Raw genomic sequence first — 20633 nt, 5'->3', positions numbered from 1 at the left:
TCCTTACCACATAAGAAATAATATAAACTGAGAAAATGAAATTCCAGAAATAAAAACCATTGTTCAGTAAGTTTCAGGGCTGAAGCTAAATAAGTATCAGGAGGTCAGCCTCTATTTTGGAATATCTTAAGTATATTCCTTTAAACTGGCAGTAATGGATTAGACACATGCATATTTGTTCAATGCAGTGTTTGCAAAGTGCTAACCATATAGCAAGTTATGGACCATGAGAGATGTAAAGCTGGGTATGAATTGTGTTTTTTTTAGTTAAAGAGTTTAGATTAAAGCGGAGGCAGACAGACTTGAATGAGTAACCGAAATACCAGTCAGAGTTTAATTAGTGCTGCAGTGCAGGTAAAATGAACTGCTTATTTCCATGCTGTTCCCATTTTTCAGTGTTGTGATAAAGACTGCTGCCCAGACCCTAGTGGATTTTCAGTCTTGTGAGGTTTTGGTTGTTTGTTTTTGTTTTTTTTTGAAGCTTTTAAAGCCTGCTGTGGAAAATTCACGTGATTAAAATGGTTTCACTAGTGGATTGGGGTACTGTATGCCTTTAGCAATACCAAATTTCCCACCAGTAACCTCAAGACAATTGAGAAAAGTAAATGACGATGTTGACTTTGTTTAAATCATTTTGTTTATTTTGTTTCTCTTTCTCCAGTCTCTTTCAAAAAATAATTATCTTGCATTATGCATGTTTCTTCATATAAAATAGACTTAAATTCAGTGTTTTAAATTCACCTCATTTGCAGATACTATTTCTTGGTACCCTTCATTCAGACATTTCCATGCTGTACAGATATTTATCCTTGCAAATATCCTGCTTGATGGGCAGGTGAAAATATTATCTCTGTCTTAGAAGAGGAAATTGTGGCACAGGGATTTTGTGATTTATTCGGAGTTCAATAAAGGAGAGAGAACTAGGATTATATACAGGATGAGGAAGTCAATATTGGAGATCTGGTGCCAAGTCTGGTGTACTGTTTCTTAGGCCGTACTGTTCCTGTATTTCCCCCAAGCCTTGTTTCTTCTGCCACAAAAACCCTCAGCTCTTTCATCTCTACCCATCTAACCCCTAATTGCAACTGTGATTCACCCTTCTGAAGTAAGTGATTCTGTGAGGTAAGCACCTAGATTTAAAATGCTGTATTTTTTCTAAGGAGTCTAGATATTATTTTATAGACTACTATAAAGGAAGGAATTTATTTTGGAATCTGTATACTTTCTTATAATTAAAACTTTAAGAGCTGAGGTTTATTTCAGATATATAGATTTGTCTATGCCTTCGTAGTTTTTTTTTTTTTTCTCCTGGAAATTAAACTGGGATTTGTGAAGGACAGCTCCCTTCCTCCTCTTTAATTTCTCAATTCATAACCAAAATTTGACTCAATAATGGTGCCTAAGATTAATTTCATTTTTTTGATATTGAGATAAAAGTATATCTGCTTTTTATGATACATATTAAATACATATGTCCTTTTATATCCTGAGATTTTTAAACTGGCTTTTTTGTTAAACTTTTAATTTTAACATAATTGTAGATACATATATATTTTGTAGACAGTAATGCAGAGAGATTCCAGGTATGCTTTACCCAGTTTCCCATAGAGGTAACAGTTTGCAAAACTATAATGCACTATCACAACTGTGATATTGACATTTGATACATACAGTCAAGATACAGAACATTTCCATCACCACACGGATTCCTTATGTTGCCCTTTTATAGCCACATCCACTTTCTGCTCCCACCCCTTTCTTAGCCCCTGCAATCACCAGTCTGTTCTACATTGCTGTAATTTTGTTATTTCACAAATGCTGTATAAATGGAATCATACAGTATGCAACCTTTTGGATTGGCTTTTTCACTTAGCATAATTTTCTGGATATCCATCCAGGTTGTTGCATGTATCAGTAATTTGTTTCATTTTATTAATGGCTGGTATTCCATGATATGAATGTACCAAGTTTAACCATTCAACCCCAAGGTTGTTTCCACTTTTTGGCTATTAAAGTAAAAGTGCTATAAACACTCATGCATATATTTTTGTTTGAACCTAAATCTTCATTTCTCTGGGATAAGTGCTCAGGAGTACAACTGCTGGTCACAATGTAGTTGCCCATGTAGTTTTTTAAGAAGATGCCAAGCTGTTTTTTAAAGTGACTATACTATTTTACATTCCCACCAGCAATGGATGAATGATTCATTTTCTCCACATCCTTGTCAGCATTTGGTGTTGTGGCCAGCTTTTATTTTGGCCATTCTGATAGCTGTGTGGTGGCATATATCATTGCAGTTTTGTTTTGGTTTGTTTTGTTTTTTGAGACAGAGTCTTACCCCGTCACCCAGGCTGGAGTGCAGTAGCATGATCTTGGCTCGCTGCAACCTCTGCCTCCCGGGTTCAAGCGATTCTCCTGCCTTAGCCTTGCAAGTAGCTGGAATTACAGGTGTGCACCACCATGCGTGGCTAATTTTTGTATTTTTAATAGAGATGGGGTTTTGTCATGTTGGCTAGGCTTGTCTCAAACTCCTGCCTCAAGTGATCCACCCACCTTAGCTGGGATTACGGGCATGAGCCGCGCCCAGCCCATTGCAGTTTTAATTTGCATTTTCCTGTGGTAATGGTGAACATCTTTTCGTGTGCTTGTTTGTTTTCTGTATACCTTCTTTGGTGAAATACCTGTTCATATCGTTTGCCTATGTTCTAATTGGTTTGTTTGCTTTTTTTACTGTTGAATTTTGAGAGCCCCTTGTACATTCTAGCTACTGGTCCTTTGTCAGATATATGGTTTGCAAATATTTTTTCCTAGTTCATAACTTGTCTTTTCATCCTCCTAACAGGGTCTTTGGAAGAACAAAAGTTTTTAATTTTGATGAAGTCCATTTTATCAGCTTTTCCTTTTATGGATCATGATTTTGTTGTCTAGTCTAAAAAGTCTTTGCCTGGCCTTGATCCCAATGATTTTTTTTTTCTACCATGATTTTTTTTCTAAAAGTTTTATATATATATAAGTTCATGATAAACTTTGAGGTAATTTTTATATAAGAGATGTGACTCACATCAAGACTAAGTTTTTGCTTATGGATATTCAATTGGTCTGGTGCCATTTGTTGAAAAGGTTACCTTTTCTCCATTTAATTTTGTGTTCACCTTTGTCAAAAGTCAGTTGGGCATATGTGTGTGGGTCTATTTCTGGGTTCTCTATTCTGATCCCATGATCCATGTGTCTGCCTTCTGCCAATACCATAATATTGATTACTATAGCTGTATAGTAAATTGGATACTTAAAATTGGTTAGACTGACTATGCCCACTTTCTTTTTTTTTTTTTTTTTTTTTGAGACAGGATCTTACTCTGTAGTACAGGCTGGAGTGCAGTGGTGTGATCTCAGCCCACTGTAACCTCCACTTCCGGGGCTCAAGCAATTCTCCCACCTCAGCCTCCCAAGTAGCTGGGACCACAGGCGGGTGCCACCATGCCCGGCTAATATTTTTGTATTTTTTGGTAGAGACGAGGTTCTACCATGTTGGCCAGGCTGGTCATGAACGCCTGACCTCAAGTGATCCACCCACCTTGGCCTCCCAAAGTGCTGAAATTACAGCATGAGCTACAGTGCCCAGCCTTTCTTTTTCTTTATAGTTATTTTAGCCATTTTAATTCCCTTGCCTTTCTATATAAATTTTAGAATAATCATATTTACATTTACTTTTTAAACACTGTGATTTTGATAGGAGTTGCATTAAACCTGTTTGTCAACATGGGGAGAATTGACATATTTACTATGTTGAGTAACCACTAATCTACTTTCTGTGTCTATGGATTTGGCTATTCTGAACATTTCATGTAGATGGAATCCTACAGTATGTAGCCTTTTATGTCTGGCTTCTTTCACTTAGTGAAATGTTTTTCGAGATTCATCTATGTTGTAGCATGTGTCGGTTCTTCATTCCTTTTTATTGCCAAATAATCTTCTGTTGTATAGCTATTCCACATTTTGTTTACCCACTCATCAGTTGATGGACATTTGGGTTGTTTACACTTACTGGACATAGTGCTGCTAAGAACATCAGTGTACAAATTTTTGTGTGAACATGTGTTTTTAATTCTCTTGGGCATATACCTAGGACTTGAATTGCTTTTCATATGGTAACTCTGTGTCTAATTTTTTGAGGAACTGCCAAACTGTTTTCCACAGCAGCCACACCACTTCACATGCCCAGCAGCAATGTAGGAGGGCTCTATTTTCTCCACATCATCACCAATGCTTGTTATTGTTCATCGTTTTGATTACCATCTTTGTGGGCATGAAGTGGTATATTATTATGGCTTTGATTTGCATGTTCCTAATGACTGATAATGTTTGAGCACCTTTTTATGAGCTTTTTGGCATTTGTATATCTCCTGTGGAGAAATGTCTATTCAAATCATTTGCCCATATTTATGTTGGGTTATATTTCTTCTTATTTGTTGAGTTATAAGAGTTCTTTTGGCCGGGGGCAGTGGCTCACACCTGTAATCCCAGCACTTTGGGAGGCCGAGGCGGGTGGATTGCCTTAGCTCAGGAGTTCAAGACTAGCCTGGGCAACACGGTGAAACCCTGTCTCTACTAAAATACAAAAAAATCAGCCAGGCGTGGCAGCATGCACCTGTAGTCCCAGCTATTCGGGAAGCCGAGGCAGGAGAATCGCTTGAACCCAGGAGGCGGGAATTGCAGTGAGCCAAGATTGTGCCACTGCACTCCAGCCTGGGCGACAGAGGGAGACTCCGTCTCCAAAAAATAAAAATAAAAAAAGAATTGTTTTATATATTCTGGATACTAGAGTCTTGTCAGAAATATGATTTGCAAATATTTTCTCCCATTCTGTGGGTTGTCGAGGGTTTTCTTTTTCTTAGCTGGAGGAGTAGCTAAGTACATCTACCCTATCTTTCTGGAAGCAGAAGTCTCCCAAACTAGTCTTGTAAAGCTTTTAGAAGGGCCAAAGTGTGTTTCATTGCTTAAAACTCACAGTATTTTAAAGACTGTGTGGGAGAGAAATCTTATTCTAGTGTTCAATTTTTTTTTGTTGTTTCAAATTTAGAAATTATTCTAAAGTCAATTTAGGGAGAGATTTTTATTTTAATGCTTATATTTCTGTGCATTTTTGTGACTTACCTCCCTGTGTATTCAGAAAAAGTTTTCTACCTGGTGGGCAGCAGCCTATGTGTTATGTGCCAAGGTACAGATCCCTGCAGCCCTTTAGCCAACAGGGCCTGGATCAACCCAAACCCAGCATTGTATCCACATTTTATCATTGTATGTGTATCATGAGGTGAAAAGGGTGAGGAGTTAAGGAAACAGAAAAGGGATCTTATAGCCCAGGTAAGAGTACAGAGTTTCTGCCTGTGGTTTGTTTTTAAGCTCTGCAGTCAGAACATTGGAAATAGGCACAGGAATGAGTGAGCATTTCTCATTTTTAGGCTAAATAGATGGGTCTTTCATCTTTTCTTACCAAACAGCAAGCAATTCAGAGTAATCACAAGAAATCAAGAATTTCGTGATATCTCCTGTCTTCACCCAAATCACGTTCTACTGAGTTCTTCAAAGACTGCTATCTTCCTCCTGGGTAAAGATTATTTTTTGTTTTTATACCTCTGGCTCTGCTTCTCATATGGACTCAAACACTGATGTGCAGCCATGACTAGAAATCTCAGAATTATTTTGAACTTCAAATATTTCTTTTGTTCCATAGGTGCCTGTGTGTATCTTACCAGCTCCCCAGCACTGCTAGACTGTGCCATGAATGGATTATGCTTCTGATGAAATCCCTGGCTGCGTTTTGTTCAGTCACCACTGCAGGGTTCTTGTATATTCTCAAGCACCCTCTCTGGGTGTCTGTTTTGCAGCACTGCAGGCTGATTAAGGGACACTTTCCAAACCACAGGGCTCTCCCTTTATTAGTCCCCACAGTCTTCCATTGGCTGCATTGTCCTCTCATTTCTATCTGTATTCAATCTAATTTCCAATTTCTTTAGCTTTCTGAAATTCTGCAGGCTTTCTCCACTCAGTCTTTTCTAGCCTTATTTTTGTCTTTTTAAAAATTCACCTTCCTTTTATTATCTCTAGACGAACTATTCATTCCCTCTTTTCTTCTTTAGGCTTTACTTTTCCTGAATATTTGCTAATAGCCTTGACTGTAAGCATCAAACTCATTATAGACTAGGTACTCTTCATTTTTATTTGTTGTTTAATTCTGTTTCTTCCGTCGAAGGAAGAAATATATGTGAAAGGCTTTTATAAACCAGAAAGCACTATACACACATATCACTTATTGAGGTTAACAAAGGACCACTGTGCCTCTTTTCATGCTTTCTGCTCTTCCGAGCCAAGAGAACTTCTCCATAGAGGAGGGAAATATTGAAGAAAAATAAAGCCATGGAGTTGTCTCTTAGCAACTGAGTTCGTGCCTTATAAATCTCATCTACTTTAGATTACTGCTGCACAAAACCACTTGCTTTTCTTATTGGCTCAGTATAAATAATGTTATTAAATTATAGGAAAACAATGGAAAAAATCTAATGAATGACTCATTCACTGAATCAGTTGCACTCTGTCTTTGCACAGCACTGTTGCTATAGTTGGGTTGTTTCTTCCTGTTGATTCTAATTGTAAAGTTTTGTTATATATCTTTTATCACAACTTTAGTTGTAAGTAAACAAAGTAGAAGCTAAATTCTACCATGTACATTTCTAGGTTGCTTAAGTCGTGAAGCAATATGAGTCATATATGTAGCACATAACATATACTGTATATAAGTCAAGTTGTACATAGTTTAAAGAAAATCAGGTGTGCAGGAACTCAGACCAAATTGGGAAGTATTTGCATTATAAAATAACTCATTATAAGGATTTTTCAGATAGTAGATCTCCATAGTAAATTTCATTCAGCAAATGTATGTTTTTCCTTTTTATTTATTTAGTTATTTATTTATTTATTGAGACAAAGTCTCGCTCTGTTGCCCAAGCTGGAGAGCAGTGGCGTGATCTTGGCTCACTGCAACCTCTGCCTCCCGTGTTCAAGCAATTCTTCTGCCTCAGCCTCCTGAGTAGCTGGGAATGCAGGTGCTCACCACCATGCTGGGCTAATTTTTATATTTTTAGTAGAGATGGGGGTTTTACTATGTTGGTCAGGCTGGTCTCAAACTCCTGACCTCGTGATCCTCCCGCCTCGGCCTCCCAAAGTGCTGGGATTACAGGCGTGAGCCACCGCGCCCGGCCTATTTATTTATTATAGAAATGGGCTCTCCCTGTGTTGGCCAGGGTAGTCTTGAACTCCTGACCTTGAGCAATCCTTCCACTTCAGCCTCCCAAAGTGCTGGGATTACAGGTGTGAGCTACCACACCTGGCCATTTTTTTTTTTTTTTTTTTTTTTTTGAGATAGAGTCTCACTCTGTCATCCACATTGTAGTGCAGTGGCACATTCTTGCTCACTGCAACCTCCCCTTCCTGGGCTCAGGGGATCCTCCTACCTCAGCCTCTCAAGTAGCTGGGACTGCAGGGATGTGCCACCATGCCTGGCTAGTTTGTGTGTATGTGTGTGTTTTGTAGAGATGAGGTCTCACTATATTGCCCAGGCTGGTCTGGAACTCCTGGGCTCAAGCAATTCTGCCTCCTCAGCTTCCCAACGTGCTGGGATTACAGGCATGATCCAGTGCACCTGACCGTCATTCAGCAAATATTTTTGAGTGTCTCCTATGCTAGACAATGGAAGGGATAAAGATTGTGCATGCATGCGTGTGTGTGCGTGCATGTGTGTGTGTGTGTGTGTGTGTACATGCCCATAAATAGTCTTTGGCTTTCTGTCTAGTAAGGTAGGTAAGACAATACAGTGATAAATGCCTTGTGAGTTGTAAGCTGAGTGCTATAGAGGCTCAGAGGAGGGAAAGGTGACTTCCTGCTGGGTGAGCTATTACGAGTATGTGGCAAGGTGATACGTTAGAGAATGGAAGACTAAGAGTTTGTCAAGTTAAGTAATTAAAGCAATATTAACAGGTAGTGAGTTGGTGTCCAGTGCTAGAGCAAGGAGTTTCAGCTTTAGTTAGGAAGCAATGGGGAGCCACTGACTTTTTTTTTCTTTTTGATCAAAAAGTCTTATCTAGGAAAATGTATCTGGCAGTAATGTGTAATTTCAATTTTTTTTTAAAAAAATTGGTTCTTGGATAGTCTTTTAGGCTTCTTTTGTATGAAACAAAGCCATGTTTATAAATAAGTGAATTATGAAATGGATTCATTTCCAATCTTTTTAAAAGGTAGTCAGAACTATTTTCAGATGCAATTAGATACAGTAAGATAGGCTGCGTAGTTAAGATATAACCAGTTTACAAAGTGGGATAAAAATGCTACTTTTCATACTTTCTCAAACCATTTTTAGGGGTATTTTTGTGTCAGCCATCCTGCTATCTCATTTGTCCAATTAAAGCAAGGAAGAAATCCTCCATTCTCCTTTTTTTCCCCATTCTTGGATAGAATGAATGTCTATAGTGAAAAGAACTCATCAGTAGTCCTCTCAGATTTGTTCTGAATGTCACCAAATATTTGTATAATTGCAAAAAACTTTTGTTTCTCAGCCTTCTCCTTTAGGGGGAAAACAAATAGTGGGCATGATGGCCTACCTCCCTGCATTGTGTTGAGGGTCAGCTGATACAAGATAAAGTGTTAAGTGTAATTACCCTGAAATGTTTGTAATTAATGGAGAAATGAAGTGTAGACACTTTGTTAGTAGAAACCACTGTGGTTTGGAAATGCAGTGTTTCAATAATAAAGACTGGAGAAATAAGGTTGGCTAGTGTTTTCCATTGTTCAGGGAATTTACAACACAAGATGATCCCCACCTCTCACTATTAAGGAAGGAGCATTTCCTACAAATCTACCTCATGATTCATTGTGTTTTTTTACAGCAACACAACAAAAAAAGACGTGTTTTTCAGGAGGTTGGAAATGCGAATCCTGGCTTAGTTACTAACTTGCCATGCCACCAGACAAATAGGTGTTCCTTTTTGTCCCTCATTTTCTGACTAGATTGCCTAAAGCTTCCCTAGCCGAAAGAAGCTACCTGCCACGTCAATAACACGCAACTGTGGGTGACTCAGGGACATATAACCTAAAGCTACTGGGTAAAATATTTTAAGAATGAGACTTGGGAAGCTGAACAGCATACTAATTTGCCGTCTTCTTCCCCCATTGTATTGACCAGGCAAGTCCACGCCTGAGTTCAGAGTGGCAGTGGGCAGGAGAGATGTGTGTCCAGGAAGAAATCGTGGCTTCTGCTCTGAAGATCTGGTCACATCTCAGGTCAATTGCAGTCTGAAGAACCTAGGAAAGACTGTATTTGGTTCTAATCTTGGTGATATTTGGGCCTCTTCTAAGAGGTATTCAGTGTCTCTCTTGAGAAGGCTTAGGCCTTCCCAGCAGCCCTGACTGCCTTCATTTCACTTGGAACTTCCAGGTCCAGGCCTACTCTGAATCCTCCTTTCTGGTCCTGGATACAGACAGTGTATGTCTTAAGACCAAAAAAAGAAAAAAAGAAAAGAAAACAATGGTGGATTTTTATTCCATGATGAATTCATGGTAAAGATTTAATCATAGCCAATGAAATAAGTTGTTTTTTTGAAAATGTATTTTGGGTTTCAGAGCAAGGATTTTCTTTTTCTGCCTCTGACCCAAACATGAAGAAAAGTTTAGAATAGTCCTTGAAAATGTCAGTTCATGCTACTATTAATTGAAAGCATTTCTTTTATCTGATGTTGGGGCTGCATCTGACTAGATCCTCTCCAGGCTTAAAAAGTTAGGAGCACAGTTTTAGAAATGAGAAATTATTTTGAATGTTTTCCTTTTGCCATACCTTTTAGGTGACAGAAAGAGCTTCCTGCGTTGAATTGAATCGAATCGAAGCATACTCAGTAAAATATAATAGCCCCTGGCTTGGCAGCTAGAATTGAGTTGGAAACCAAAAGGTTCCTGGCTGAGTTTTTTAAATCTGAAAACCTCCAAACCACCTTGGCCAGTACCTAGTATTATAGAAACATACTATAAAACACGAGGGCTGGGGGCTCTCCGCAGTGGCGAGAATCTGCTGTTATTTCTCAGCACATCAAATCTATGGTGAATACTAATGTGTAGACTGTGTAGTCTAGTTCAGACTGCAATGTGAGCATGAACAGTAGAAGAGCAAGTTCAGGAAAGAGAAGGAAACTGTGAAGACAAAGCCGAGAGGAGAGAGTTGCTTGGGTAACCACAAAGGCACATTTTAGATACTCAAAGAACACTGCCTCCTTTTTGCTTCTCTTCTGTATATCTTCCCCACAAAAAGATCGTCAGCACGGGCAGGGAAGATAAAAGGAGGAGGAAAGCCTAGACTCGAAAAACAAATTGATAGAAAATGATCTCCTGAAACTTTTCAATGTTTTGGGGGTATGCATCCCAGCTTAAACACATTCTACCAAAACATTTCCCTCGGCTCTGCAACTTTTAATAATGCTGTATTATCCAAAAGATTTTACTGTGTGTGGCCTGTTTGCTGCTGTCCAGAATCCCCTAAGAACAGGATAGGGAATCTTAGGGGATACTTTCTCCCTTCTATTTCCACAGTGGTACTCATTTGCTTCCATTTAAAGTATATCTAAAACCCTTATTTTCTTTTTAGGTAACAGTATGACTAAATATACTGAGAAGCTCGAAGAGATTAAGAAAAGTAAGTAACACTCTTGATGGTTTGGGAAAATGGAAGTCTATAGTTGTTCTATCAGTTGGTTCTTAACTAACAATTGTGTTCCACAGCTGACAGGCACAGAGAGCTATGGATGGTCCGATAAGTCTAGCAGGTGCCCCAAGGGCTGTAGGAAATCCTGAGTGCTATACTGGGCTGCTCCTCAGATTGTGGCCTGTAGGCCTAAATTCTGCCCTATTTCCATCCCATAGGAGACATTAGTGTTGGCCTGTGGAGTCAGATCTGGTGGAATGAGCTCTGGTTAAGCTTCTAGTGTCATTGTACTGCAGTCTTAATGCCCTTCTTCAAGATATTTCCTCTTTTCTGTCTTCTTTTGTCTCTATTTGAGATAAGGGTAATAATCTCTTCCTTCAGAACATTCTTGTGTGTATAAATGAGGGTATTCATGGAAGACACAGACGTGAGAACTTAGTGTTATGCATTATCAATTCATTGCAATCTGTTTTCTTTTAATTAAAAATCATATTTCATCTACATCCTTTTAAAAAATTAATCTGCAAAGATATGTTACCAGTCATTGAGTGCATTGCCCTTGCACAAAATCATAATTTTTCAGTCTGCATCCAAAACTGATGTAAAGTGTATACTTCAAGGCCAGAATTAAGGAAGAAGTAGAAACATCTATTTTCTAAGATGGATTTGCTCATATCTTGAATAAGAGAACCCAGTGCTAGGGGATATTTAGTTAATGGTGGTAAAGAGATACTCTGATTGATCATAGTTCAGGACTTGGCTCTGGTAATGTACATCTTCTTGGAAGAGAAAATTGCACATCCAGAATACATCAGAACATTTTCTTCTTTTACACAGCAGACCTTTTATTTGAAATCAAAGTTCCATTTGAATTACTGCAATATTGGGAAACCCCAACCAATAGATATGGACTCAGGAGCTGCTTCATGCTGTGTTTTCATTTGCCATGTTCAGCTATAAGGGCTAATGCTACAAACTTCTTAAAAATATGTAATGCCACAGTATCCTTCTCTTTTCTTCCTAAACATTTTATATTACGTAAGTATCTGTATTTTAAATATCTATAGGAAATATATACTTTTAAACTCTGGAGAAAGATCGCATTTACTCACCTACACTTCATTGTTGCCATCCTTAACTCATCCAAGGCAGGCAGAATCCAGCTGGCCTGCTTCTTTTTGGGTTTGTCGTCTCTGTCACCTCTCATCCATTTGCAGCTGAGTGTGAGTTCACATGTCCTCACTAGAAATTTGTCCCATAAAAATGTCCCATTCTGCCCAGGTTGCCAGAACCTCACTTAAAACATTTCTTCAAAGTACGATGTGGTTTCTTTAATATCTAAACCTTACGTGGAGGTGATCTCCCAGAAGAAATACCCTTGGAACAGAGGCTTGAAAAATGCTTGCTTCACTTTCCCTCTGTAGGAGTGGAGGGCTTCCTTTTAGTAGAGCAGGAGATTCCTGTTACCCCATTTCACACACTTGGTGCTGATTCCCTGACAGAATTGCTTTAGATTCTGGTTTGGCATCTACATTTTAGAAGATATTTCCTTCTCTTTCCCCATTTTCTGTTGCAAGTATTATTTGGGGTTGAAAGGGAGGAGAATATTCCCTTGTTTCGTGATACCCTAGACCCATCACTTTACTCAGATTACCTTAGATGCCATTTCTTTCTGTGAAACCACAAACCTTGTTCTGTTACTTCCTTTGATTTGTCTTCCACTGTGAACCCAACTTCCCTTTGCTAATAATGCATTTCAACAGAACCCTGAAAATGCAGAAATCCTTTGTAATCTGAATATTCTTTCAACTCTACCTGGGGAAAATAGACACTCTATGTCTATTGACAATTTACAAAGCCCATTCTTGGTTTCTGGTGGTTAGATGACACTAGTTGGACCCAGTGTGAAACATCCTAGATAGTCAGGTCTCTGTCCTTCCAGTAACTCGAGAGTGACAGACTTAGAACCTAAACTTACTGGAGAAGCACACCTTGATAACATATCTGAAACTAGGATTGTCTTCAACACAGAGTTTGGGAGAAGACACATAGCAGAAGCTCCATTCTTAAAGCTCTGTTCGCTCTTGCGAGGACAGACTGACAGAGCCTTCCAAGTCATCCTTTTTATAAAAATTTAAACTTACTGTAAAACATCTAGTTTGATCTTTTATCTCTGAGTAATCATGTCAGAAAGTCCTACTGACGGCTGTCCTTCTAAACCAGAACCAGGTACGTAGAGTTCAGGTTCAAATATGTAGGGGGCTGCTAGTGCTTGTGCAGAAGACAGTAGAAATCCCAATCTTTAGAATAAAGCAGTCTTTTTTTGTTTGTTTAAATTAATCTCTGTTTAGTTAAAGGAGATTTTAAAGTATACATTTTATGCTTAGAAGCATTTTAAACCATGTAACCATACCAAAAGAATATCAGTGGATAAATGTCACAGTGCAAACTACTTGAAAGCTGTTGGCTGTTTCCATTTGCTGATTTATTGTTGTTTTGATTTGCATAAATGACTTTTGGTGGGCAAGTTGGTGGCAATCAAAAGGAACACTGTAGTTATTCGGTTGTGCTTGGTAAAGCCTGAGCTCAGCCTATTTGGGTCTGCATCCTGGCAGGTTTTAGAAGTTCCACTGCATATAGGTTTGTTACTTTGTTGTATCCAGAAGCAGCATCTCTAAGCATTTCCTAGAAGTAATGGTCTGTTATTAGCCAAATTGCTCTCTTTAAGACATTTTAGAACAGAGAAGTTTAATTCCCTATTTCTAAAAAGCCTTGATGTATTTACAGAAGGCTAGTTTTTAAAGTAATACCATTTCCCAACTCTGAGTCTTAAGGTCTGTGCTGGTTTTTGGAAAATTCATGAAAGTGATTAGTTACACCAGGTAAATAATCTTAAATACTTTTAATCCTTTCCTTTGTTGCTAGGAGTCTTGGTTTATGAGACATTTATGCTGTGAAGGCCATAGCAATTAACCAGCTAACCTTTAATAATTCTGAAATAATGAGGCAGCATTTAAAGAGTCATGGGTACCAATATAAAAACCTAGGCGAGGAGGAAAGCATGAGGGTGGGCAGAGTTCAACACTGAAAACCATTCAGAATTTGACTGTCATCTTCAAAACAGTTTAAGGAAGCTAACCTTTAACACGTATCTATGGAACAGATAAAGTGCAACTGGCTTAGTTTTTAATAACTGTTTAATGTGCTGGGAAGAATTATTAACACAAGTGCAGAAGTACGTATATTTGAGTTACAGCTCAGAATTGTAAAGACAGCACTGAATAAATATTGATGTTTTAAGTTGCCTTTTTTTTTTTTTTTTTTTTTTTTGAGACACAGCTTCACTCTCACCCAGGCTGGAATGTAGTAATGCAATCTTGGCTCACTGCAATCTCCACCTCCCAGGTTCAATTGATTCTCATGCCTCAGCCTCTGGAGTAGTTGAGATTACAGGTGTGCACCACCACGCCCAACTAATTTTTGTATTATTAGTAGAGACGGGGTTTTTCCATGTTGGCCAGGCGGGTCTCAAACTCCTGGACTCAAGTGATCCACTCACCTTGGCCTCCCAAAGTGTTGGCATTACAGGCATGAGCCACCAAACCTGGCCTAAGTTGGTTTTATTTTATTTTTTTAAATGGTGGGGCCAGACGCTTTGGCTCACGCCTGTAATCCCAGCACTTTGGGAGGTTGAGGTGTGTAGATCACTTGAGGCCAGGAGTTTGAAACCAGCCTGGCCAACATGGTGAAACCCCGTCTCTACTAAAATACATAAATTAGCCAGGCGTGGTGGCAGGCAACTGTAATCCCAGCTACTCGGGAGGCTGAGGCAAGAGAATCCCTCGAACCTGAGAGGCGAAGGTTGCAGAGAGCCGAGATCACACCACTGCACTCCAGCCTGGGCGACAGAGAAATTAAAATAAATAAATAAAATAAAATGGTAGTAAACAACGAAAACAAAAATACATAACACCTACCATCGTAATGGTTTTTAAGTGTACAGTTCAGTGGCATTAAGTATTTTCATACTGTCGTACAATAGAACTGCAGAACTTTTTCATCTTGCGAAACTAAGTAGGTTAATTTTTATTGGAGTGAAGTTGGAGAGAAGCTGAGAGATGATCAGAACCAATCACAGTTGTGTGCTCAGCATACACGTAGAAATGTCATCCTGTGGCTCCAGCATAGTGTGTAATGGCAGGAATAATATTGCTTTCTTTTTAAGCTGGAGTCAGAATAGTGGGGCATGAACATCTCACCAGCTGTTTGAGCTGGGGCAGCTCAGCCTCTCTGAGTCTCTGTCCTCATTTGTAAAACATGGACATTTCTTCCCTGCTTTGCTCTGAAAAGGATTTGAGGCGGCTTACAAAAATGCATGGAGTACAATGTGGTTGAAGTAGAGACAGCTTAGTTAAAGGAAAATGGTAGACTAATAAAATAAAGGAAAGGGGTAGTCACTAGACCAAAGGTAGCTTATAAATTCAACTTTAAGCTTCCTAATGACAAAGCAAAGGGAAACAAATTGAACAGATGATACTACTACCTGCCACACCTAATTTTGATGGTATCATGAGGCTCAAATGAGATAATAGATGTAAAAGCATATAAGTAACTTGAAAGATCACATAACTTGACAACTAGAAAGAATAGCTCTAAAAAAGCAAAATAGATAAATATTTGTCTTACCATATTTTTCAGATTATAGATACAAAAAAGATGAGCTTTTCAAGAGACTAAAAGTTACAACTTTTGCCCAGCTGGTAAGTTTCATGATCTTTGCACTGGAGTAAAGACTGTCTAATTTGTGCCACTTTGTGTTTCTAAATTCAACTCTAGGGAATGTTTGCAGAGGAGTTTCTTCTGATTCTTTGTATGTCGTTCAGCTATGGGAAGATTAATTGGTATGTGGTATGTGTGTTCACATAAGGATGGTGAGGAATTTTTCTCTCTGATAAGAATTCTATAAAGTAAATGTTTGCCCTACTTTTAATTCATTAAACTTGTGGTTAGGGGTTTTTTTCCTTATACATTTAACTTAATATTTAGAATCTAAAATTCTGGATCCTGGATTGTTTCAACGTTTTTCTCTGGAAACCAAGTGATTTCCCCTTTTCTTGGACTGATCTTTTCCAAATCATCCTACCAGAGCTGTTTTGTTATTTTGGGCAAGTCCCTTTCTTCTTTTATTTGAAAACTATGGAGAAGGTGTCTTTCTAGCTCCCAAGCAAGAGTTCCACTGGCATAACTATCAAGTTGAATCTTGGGTCTTGTGAGCTAAGTTGTGAAAAGTGCTTTAAAAATGAATACTGTATAGAAGTATAAAATGCTGTAATCAGTATATTTGTTATTACATTTACTTCTTCATTGCGTGGATGATTGCTGATACCATTCTATGTTATGCTAGGTCAGTATTGCATTTTCAAGAAATAATGTGTAGTGCTTGGACCACGATATATACAGATGTGGTTTTAAACTCTTATTCATGTTTCTTGTCCTAAAATTTTCATCTTAGCATTCTAAGTTTATGTAGTGTTCTATGTGTGCTTTTCTTCTGAAATGATCATCTGCAGTATATTACCAACACAAAAGAAAGGAGGCCTGAGATTCAGCGTTCAGTTGAGGACGCTGACAGCTTCTTAAAACAAGAGATCTTTGATGTTTGTTGTTCCCTCGTCTTTTGTAAAAGACAAAATTGCCTCTGTTTAAAAACAAACAAACATCCACACATTTCATTCTTTTTTCTATCAGATCATCCAAGTTGCTTCCCTCTCTGATCAAACACTGGAAGTGACAGCTGAGGAGATTCAAAGGCTGGAAGGTAATGAGAATTGAGGGTGTGGGGAAAATAACAGGCTGACCATTTGACTGAAACACTCACCCTGTACACATTTGCTGTCTGTTCCCAGGGACTGGGACTTTGATGTGTCTATTTGTAATTAGATTGTTACTCTCAGGGAAATGCTACCTGATACTTTAGTTGTTAATTCTTATTTTATTTTTATTTTTATTTTTTTTTTTTTTTGAGGCGGAGTCTTATTTTAAAAAGCCATCTGGTTTTCTGGCTCTGACACTTACAGTTTTAAATGTTTTAGATGTGTTTAATATACTAATTACTTTTTTCAACAAATATTTTTAGCATTCTGTGTACCTACACATTAAGTGCTATGAGACTGCAGAGGTGAACAAAGCACAGCTCTGCTTACATGAAATCGACAGTCACGTGTGCCTGTGCACACATGTATGTGTGTTGGGTGGGCTGAATGATAACAGTACCACAAAATTATTAAGGTGGCAGAATTTTAAAATGGAGGAATGGAAGGAAACCATCGTTTGTTGGCTGTATATTGCAAGGTGAATTCACATGAATTTTCTTACTTAAGCTTCTTAAAAACTCTGGAAGGAAGGTACACTTTACAGATGAGAGGCCCAAGCTGCAGAGGTTAAGCTGCCTCCTCAAAGTGATACAGCTAGTAAGGAAGGGACCTGAGTTACAAATCTAAGTGTGTCCAGTAGCATCCAGTGTCTTCTTGCTGCCTTCATTGTACCCTTAAGGGACTGAAAAGTGCCTTTAGGAAAGATGCAGGATGTTGTGGGAGAGTTCCAAGGAAGGAAAGACACTTCCAGTTAGAAGACCGAGGTAGGCGGCCAGGCACGGTGCCTCACGCTCAGTGCCTCACCCCCATAATCCCAGCACTTTGGGAGGCCAAGGTGGGCAGATCACGAGGTCAGGAGTTCAAGACCAGCCTGACCAACATGGTGAAATCCTGTCTCTACTAAAAAAAAAATACAAAAATTAGCCGGGCGTGGTGGTGTGCGCCTGTAATCCCAGCTACTCAGGAGGCTGAGGCAGGAGAATCGCTTGAACCCAGGAGGCGGAGGTTGCAGTGAGCTGAGACTGCGCTATTGCACTCCAGCCTGGGCAACAGAGCGAGACTCCGTCTCAAAAAAAAAAAAAAGGAAGAAGACCGAGGTAGGCTTCCTCAAGGCACTGGAACTGGGCCTTGAAGTGGGGTAGAATCTCAATAGGTACAAGTTAAAGATGAGGCTGTTGCAGGCTGAGGAGCAGCCTGTGAAAGGCATGGAGAGGACAGCACACCAGGCATCTTTGGGGAATCGAGTCATCCAATCTGGCTGTGGTCTAAGGGATGAGTAGGCGCTGGGTAGGAGATAAGGCTAGAAAGACAGGTAGGCTCCATATCTCCTTTCTTAAATACCAAGTTGAAAATAAAACCTCCTAGTGGTACTCTCATGAAAAGAATACAGAGAGTTAAGGTCTTTATTTTATCCTGAAGTACCCAGCAATCAGTGTGTGGCTGTTTATTGCAGAGGAATGTATTTCGTTAAGGTTGATGTAGGTCAGGAATTTGACTTCTGATTTCAAGACAAGTTTCTCAGGAAGTCTGAACACTGGGTTTGTGCAACTCAACTGTCATTTCCCTGGACTGGTTTTTGTTAAGGGAGGATAAAGAGAATCTGAAAACGACAGGAATTTATCTTCGACAGATGCCTCTCACAAAGCAGAGAAATAAGAGCTCTTTGTAACAGAGATAATTGAGTCTCCTCATACAAGTACTCCTATTTTAACTGGGTTATATAAGCACCTAGATTTGGTCCTTTAATTCATTGTTGAGATTGCAGCACCAGAACATATGGGCACATGCAGTTTTCTCTTCTGAGATAAATTTGCACAGCAAAGTAGGCTCTTGTAAAGTAGGACACCATAATGTGTGAGTAATATTAGTGTTTTTCTAGTGCTCTACACAGATAATAACTCACTCAGGAGTGCCTGGGGAACAGATTGTATCTGTATGCATATTGGCTATCTTTGAAGGGATAAAAAAAAAAAATCTCCTTTTATAATGTTTATCGCTTTTTCCTAACTTAAAAGTGTATTTCTAGTAAGTTAGGAAACCGTAAAAAGTATATAAAGAAGAAAATTAAATAACTAATAATCACTGTTTATGTTTTGGTCCGCTTTCCTCCTCTCTAACCCCTCACCCCAATTAAATCTATATTCTTTGTATATAATTTTGTATTGTGCTGTTTTCAATTATCGCTTTTTCATTCATACTTTCCCATGTCACTAAATAGGCTTCAAAAGCATGACTATAAAGATGGTGTTGTCATCTAATGTCTGTCCTTTGGATACACCATAATTAATTATTCTCTTGTTGAGCATTACAGTTTTTTCTGATTTTTCACCTTTATAAAATAATGCTGCAATGTATATATGTAAATGTTTGTATGATTCTGATTATTCCCTGAAGATAAATTGCTGCAGAGGGTCAAAGGGTGGAACCATTTTACACACCCAGTGCTGATTGCCACATTTTCTCCAGCATGATTCTACCTGTTTGCATTCCCACCAAGAGTGAATGACAAGACCTGTTTTTCCTCATCCTAGCCAAAGCTGAATAATTATCATTTCTGTAAATATTTTCCAGTTCAATAGGTGAAAAATAGTATCTAATAGTTTTTTATTTATTTGATAGTAAGATTATGCTCTATGTGTGTGTTTACTGGTCATAAATACATATTTCTTTTTTTAAGGAGTTTACGTGCTCTTTTTGCTTTCTTTGTAATAGGATGTTCATCTTTTTCTTATTGATTTGTGAGTTCTGAATAATTATGATATCTTTATACAATGGAGAACAATACTAACTTGACAATGGATGAGAAAAAAATCTTGATTAGTTGGAACAATTTCCAGGCTATATTAAGTAAAAATGAAACAACAATAAAACAAAAACCCAAAGTATAAAATAATATGAATAGAATTCTCCTGGATTTGTAAAAGGGGGAAGAAGTAAAATATATGCAAGCACATGTAAATGTTTTATTTCTGGAATGAGACATAAATACGTGAAAGTGTTTAATATACTGATACTTCCCTTGGGGAAGGAGGCAGGAGGGCCTGCATGTCTTCGGTGGGGGAAAGACTTCCTTTCCCTGTTAATAATTTAATCTTACTTGCATTTTTACCTCGTGCACATGATCCTATTGCATTTTTACTCTTTTCACATTATATTAAAGAGCTAGTTAATTTTTTAAATCTATAAATTAAATATATTAACCTTCTTAATTCATATGTGTTACAAATCTTTTTCCTAATTTGTTATTCACCTTTTAATTTTTTTTGTGTTGGTTTTTGATATATATGAGGTTGTATTTTTACATGATCAAATCTGTTAGTTCGTACTGTTGTTTTCTTTTATTGCTTTAGACTCATAAAATTCAGTGTTGGTAAATTATTTACCTACATTTTGTAACGAACAATCTATTGGCTTGTTTGTTTGCATTTAAACCATCTGTTATGTATTTTGATATATGACACGAGGTGATTATCTGAATTAGATTTTTCCAGATAGTTGAGAAATATTCCTAGCACCATATACTCAGTAGTTCTCCCTTTACCCACTGATTTGTGATATGGATGTATTGACTTTTTATTTATATTATTTTCCATGTTCTCTATTATATTCCATTGTTCTGGTTGTAGTGCTGTACTATTTTGATCATTTATCTTTTTACCATATGTTACTATTTCATAAGGCAGGTCTCCAAATCACCCCTAATTATGTATGTATATACATATATTTTCCTATTTCCTCATACATATCAAAAACCAACACATCAAAAACCCATGGGTACATATTGCTTCCAGAATATTTAAGTCTTGTGAAACTGAATAGGAAAAAAGGATCTGAGTGTGTGTGTGTGTGTGTGTGTGTGTGTGTTTACTCTTGTTATTTTTTAAATTCTTTTAAGTTTTAAAAAAAATCCCTTTGGGCTTAGTACTAAGGACAAAAGTTAAATTTGGGAGGGACTAACATTTTAGTTTTACTTGCCCAATCAGGAACATGCAGGGTGTGTTACTCTCGTCATTGAGGTCTTC

The 20633-nt window shown here is 38.1% G+C and overlaps 1 protein-coding gene across 6 annotated transcripts in view; it reads left to right on the top strand.

Annotated features, from left to right (window-relative positions):
- Positions 1-20633, top strand: part of CEP41 (centrosomal protein 41) — a 49903-nt gene that overhangs the window by 16959 nt on the left and 12311 nt on the right. For 3 of the 6 annotated variants that reach the window (XM_055284030.2, XM_055284025.2, XM_055284026.2), the window contains exons 3-5: positions 10682-10729; positions 15437-15498; positions 16487-16556. In XM_055284030.2, the coding sequence (XP_055140005.1) occupies positions 10682-10729; positions 15437-15498; positions 16487-16556 (180 nt within the window). Of the gene's footprint in view, positions 1-5498; positions 5606-10681; positions 10730-15436; positions 15499-16486; positions 16557-20633 lie in introns of all 6 variants that reach the window. The other 3 variants (XM_055284031.2, XM_063641632.1, XM_055284029.2) reach the window with 2 other exon arrangements.

The sequence above is a fragment of the Symphalangus syndactylus genome, chromosome 6 (genome assembly GCF_028878055.3).
Source record: "Symphalangus syndactylus isolate Jambi chromosome 6, NHGRI_mSymSyn1-v2.1_pri, whole genome shotgun sequence".
Taxonomy (NCBI): Eukaryota; Metazoa; Chordata; class Mammalia; order Primates; family Hylobatidae; genus Symphalangus; species Symphalangus syndactylus.
This window is presented reverse-complemented; position numbering and strand designations above follow the sequence as displayed.